This window comes from Penaeus chinensis, chromosome 6 (assembly GCF_019202785.1).
Source record: "Penaeus chinensis breed Huanghai No. 1 chromosome 6, ASM1920278v2, whole genome shotgun sequence".
NCBI lineage: Eukaryota > Metazoa > Arthropoda > Malacostraca > Decapoda > Penaeidae > Penaeus > Penaeus chinensis.
Window position 1 is genome coordinate 3,093,284 of NC_061824.1, and position 5,000 is coordinate 3,098,283.

The following is a 5,000-nucleotide window of genomic DNA, read 5'->3' on the forward strand; positions in this document are numbered from 1 at the left end:
AGCGATAGACCTGTCTGGTCAGAAGTGCCGCTAGCTTTACCACAATAATTGTTGTAAAACCTCACAAATATACCAGTATGAATGACGGTATTTGATAAAATAGTCATTCATTTTCTAGGAGACTCCATTCTTTACATTCCTCTTGATAAGTAAGACCCAATTGAGTGTCAACCATTGGCTAGATTATCTATTGAATGATAATGTCTCTATGCCATCTGTCTCCCATCAGAGACAAAAAAAAAAAAAAAAATAATAATCCTCACCATATATATATATCGGCAAGTTAGAATTTGGACTCAAACTTGTGTTGGACAGTTAATTACCAGGAAGGATTACAAATTTACCAGAGAGGTGCTGAGTGAGGATTTCTTTGATGAAATTAATACTGTTAAGAATGGGAATTTGCACCCCCATGCATTCTCTACAGCAGTTCTTGAATGAAATTTTACTTTCACCATAATGGAGAAATGTAAAATAACCGTTCTTTTCAACTTCCAGCTGTTAACATATAATGTTCCATTTTTTCCTTTGGTTTATTTGATAGGATTTTGTATAACAAGGCTTTATACTACATTTAGAAACAAAAAGGAATGCGCTCTCTCTTTTTGTTCTTTTATGTGTTTAAATGTTAGCAGACTTTGTGCTAGTATTTTAGGCTCCTCATATGAAAGCAATGGTATATTCAGCTTCTATATATCCAAGAAGAATTACTTATAAGCTGTCATCATCATCAGATTGAAGTAGAATAGTCTAGTATTGAGTAAGAAATCATTTTTCTGCACTTTTTCTTTCCTTCCTTTTATGTATTTCTTTGTTTATTATTATATTATTTTCTTTTTTCAATTTCTTCCATTTTATGAATCCTTCCTGTAGCAGAGGTTCAAACTACACTGTTTAAAGTATTTTCTCATTTTTCTGCCTTCCATTTCTCGCTTTCCTTTTATAACCCTCTCATACGATCCCCTTCTTTTCATTCTTTCTTCTCCATGTTTCTCTTTTTTCGTATTTAACAATTACAACTTTTCCAGACTGTCCACCATGGATGAGGACACGGGACTGAGGTCCCACCGCCGAGACCGGAAGGAGAGGAAGGAGAAGGAGAGGCGAGACCGAGACCGTGACCGGGACCGTGACCGCGGAGACAGAGACAGGGAGAGAGACCGGGGAGACCGGGGAGACCGAGGAGATCGAGACAAGGACCGGGATCATTACCGAGAGAGGGAAAAAGATAGGGCCAACGAGAGGGACAGAGATTATGATAGAGACCGAGAGCGCAACAGAGACAGGTGTGTTGTTATTGATCTTTCCTGTATTTATTGATGATAATCAAATATACTTATAAGTTCCTACAAAAAAATTATTATTGACTTAGATAAGTTTATTAAGCTTTAAAATATCACAAGCAATTCATAAGTGAGTTAATTTCTCTTAATTTCTCTCTCCATCTTTGAAAACTTATGATCAATTTCAAATCCTGCACATCTCCCCATTATTTTTCCTTCAATTCCTGAAGGTCTAATCTCGTCTTCCCCCCCCCCTTCCCCACACACAGAGAAAAGGGACGAGACAGAGACCGTGAAAAGGACCGAGGGGATAAGAGGAAGACAGACATGAGAACCAAAGATGGGTTCAAAGGAGATGAGGTGTGTATGTCAGAGGGTTTTTTTTTTTTTTTTTTTTTTTTTTTTCGAAATCCAGCAGGCAAGAGATTGCTCTTCCTTGTAATCTCGTACTGTACATGCATGTGTGATTATAAGTGGTGTATAGATGTATATCAATTGTTAGCAATAAGAATTATGGTTCATGTGTTGAATACCTATATTTACAATTAAATATAAGTGATGCACAAGCATAATTTGTTTATTAGTAACATTTGAATTGTGTGAGTTGGGATCCAGATGAAATGCAATTGCACTTGTTGTTGTAAGATATGCTTTGATATTGGAAGAAGTTGTGGCCACACTAACAAGACAGACTTCTATTAATGGTAAGAAAAAAATATTATAGTTGAGTAAGTAGACTTCCGTCATCAACAAGAAAAAATTGTTGTTAAACAGAGGGATTAAGTGATAGATAAACAACAGGCTCTGATTGCTGTTGAAGGCTTGCAGTGCTGGGAGACTTTGCAATACTTTTAGGTTGTGTGAATGATCATGATATATATATATATATATATATATATATATATATATATATATATATATATATATATATATATATATATATATATATAATTGCTGTATGACTCATTTATAAGTACTGTATTATGTATGATTTAGTATTACAGTATGGGTTGAATTGTCATGATTCAGTCCCCAAAAATTTGCACAAATGAATTTATATTACTGTCACATATTACTTAGAAAGGAAATGAAAATGTTCATAATCAACCTTGCACTAAGTTTTTCATGCAACAACTACCAGTGAATATATTTTTGATAATCTTCATTTTAAGATACCATATTTTGACTTTAGAAAATAGTAATGGCTAAGAAAGACAAAGAAAATTGATTGATAGTATATATTGACATTGGGGTGTGATCATTGAATGAAGTAGTGGCTAGTGGATGTGCATATATTAGGAGACTGTATGTGAAGAGTTAAAATAGTTGAATTTCATTTGCTGTTGTTTTTGTGATAAATGTATCTAATTCGAAATGCAAGTTATTAATTCTGGAGGTAAATATGATTGATATTTTTGAAGACACTCTTATTCTGAAGTATTCACGTTTTGTAGGTCATAGTGAGGATGGACAGTACTATCTGTTAAACTAATGTATGCATGAGGATTTGTGTTAGTTTATTCAAATATTTCATAAAAGTGCAAAGAAAGCAAGTACCCTCTGTCTTGATGTAATAAAGAGAATGAGTTATGGAAACAGAAAAATATGTCAGCAAATTATTTTGTGCATCATTGGTGGTTGCAATATCCAGAAGTTACAGTGATATTTCATTATTTTATAGGTAATATCTGGGCCCAAGGTAAGCATTCTTTTTTAATGAAATAGCCATGATAATTTTCTCAAAGAATGCTGTATTGATAAAAAGAAAAAGAAGAAAAAAAAAAAGTAAAGTCTGGTAATAAAAGTTGGGGTTGTTCATCTTTTAAAGATGGAACGGGGAAAGTCATAATGCCTGCGCCAAGATCTACTTACGCAACAACCTGTATTATTACTCTAGCTTCTTTTTTCTTCCTAGGACGATGAAAGGGACAGAGCCGAGGAGAGAGAGAAGAAAATCAAGAAGGAACCACTGTCCCTTGAAGAAATGGTTGCCCGGAAGAGGGCTGAGGAGGAGGCTCTCAGTCGACCCAAATTCCTGTCCAAGGCAGAGAGAGCAGCTGAGGCACTGAAGCGGCGTCAGGAGGAGGTGAGTGTGCAAGAGTCCGGGCATTTATGTAGATGCGTGAGGCTTGGGTTGTCTGTTTACATGTGCATCTATGTTGAAGGTATGGCTGTAGGTGGAGGTGAATTTAGTTTGAGATAGAGGTGTGGGTGTAGGATATAGGTGTGGGTGTAGGATATAGGTGTGGATGTTTGTGTGACTGTGAAAAGGAAAAGAAAAGAAAAAAAAAGTAAAGTTTATCAAAGAGGTTGCTTGGATTTACGTTTCTTCCTCTTCCTCTCTTTCTTTTTCTTGTATGTCATTTCTTTATTATAGTGTGTCTTTTTTTTCTTCTATGTCAGAGTTTTAACGTACCACTTTCCTTGCCAGGTTGAGGAGGTGCGGAAGAGACAGGATGAGGAGCGGAAGAGTCGCGAACAGATGTACCAAGAAGGGCGGCGTGAGCTTGAGCAGGCCCTCCGACAAGAAGACCCTCGGGAACGTGACCGCCACAGGAGAGACCGTGAACCCCGAGAGAACAAGGAAGACCTGGAGTTGGAGAAGAAGAAACAGCTGGAGAGGGATGCGGTCAACGAGAGGTACTTGGGCATTGTAAAGAAGAAGAAGAAGGTCCGCAGGCTGAACGACCGTAAGTTTGTCTTCGACTGGGATGCCGGCGAGGACACGTCAGTGGACTACAATGAGCTTTATATTAACAAGCATCTCGTACACTTTTTCGGCCGGGGACATTTCGGAGGGTTGGATCTGAAGGAGCAGAAGAAGGTCCAGTCGAAGTTCTACGGGAATTACATCGAGCATCGCCGCACTCAGGCCGACAAGGACCAGGAGATCATCCGCATGAAGAAAGAGCAGAAGAAGGAAGATAAGAAGAGATGGGATGACCGGCATTGGAGCGAGAAAGTTCCAGAACAGATGACGGAACGAGATTGGCGTATTTTCAGGGAGGATTACAATATTGCTATTAAGGGTGGTCGCATTCCCAACCCCATCAGAAAATGGTCTGAATCCAACATAAAGAAAGAAATCCTGGATATCATTGCCAGTGTGGGGTACACAGATCCTACGCCCATCCAGCGGCAGGCCATCCCCATTGGCCTGCAGAATCGAGATATCATTGGTGTGGCCGAGACGGGTTCAGGTAAGACTTTAGCCTTCCTCATCCCTCTCCTGGAATGGATTCAGTCTTTGCCAAAGATTGCTCGCCTGGAGGATGCGGATCAGGGTCCGTACGCCCTGGTTATGGCCCCAACGCGTGAGTTGGCGCAACAGATCGAGGAGGAAACAACAAAGTTTGGTGGACCTCTGGGTATACGTACTGTTGCTGTCATTGGTGGTTTGTCTCGAGAAGAGCAGGGAATGAAGTTGCGAATGGGTTGTGAGATCGTTATTGCCACGCCAGGTCGTCTTGTGGACGTGCTAGAAAACCGGTATCTCGTGCTGAACCAGTGTACATATGTTGTGTTTGATGAGGCCGACAAAATGATTGACATGGGCTTCGAGCCAGACGTCCAGAAAATTCTTAAATTCATGCCAGTGACCAACGAGAAACCGGATAACGACGATGCAGAAGACGAAGATAAATTGCTTCAGAATTTCCTCTCAAAGCACAAATACAGACAAACTGTCATGTTTACCGCTACTATGCCTCCCGCAGT

At 39.2% G+C, this 5,000-nt stretch overlaps 1 protein-coding gene across 2 annotated transcripts in view; it reads left to right on the top strand.

Moving 5' to 3' along the window:
- LOC125026314 (probable ATP-dependent RNA helicase DDX23) overlaps positions 1-5,000 on the top strand; it is an 8,399-nt gene that overhangs the window by 2,339 nt on the left and 1,060 nt on the right. For both annotated transcript variants that reach the window (XM_047614665.1, XM_047614666.1), the window contains exons 2-5: positions 1,029-1,286; positions 1,553-1,643; positions 3,199-3,369; positions 3,715-5,000. The exon at positions 3,715-5,000 is cut by the window's right edge and continues 1,060 nt beyond it. In XM_047614665.1, the coding sequence (XP_047470621.1) occupies positions 1,039-1,286; positions 1,553-1,643; positions 3,199-3,369; positions 3,715-5,000 (1,796 nt within the window). In that variant the 5' untranslated portion in view covers positions 1,029-1,038. The remainder of the gene's footprint in view (positions 1-1,028; positions 1,287-1,552; positions 1,644-3,198; positions 3,370-3,714) is intronic.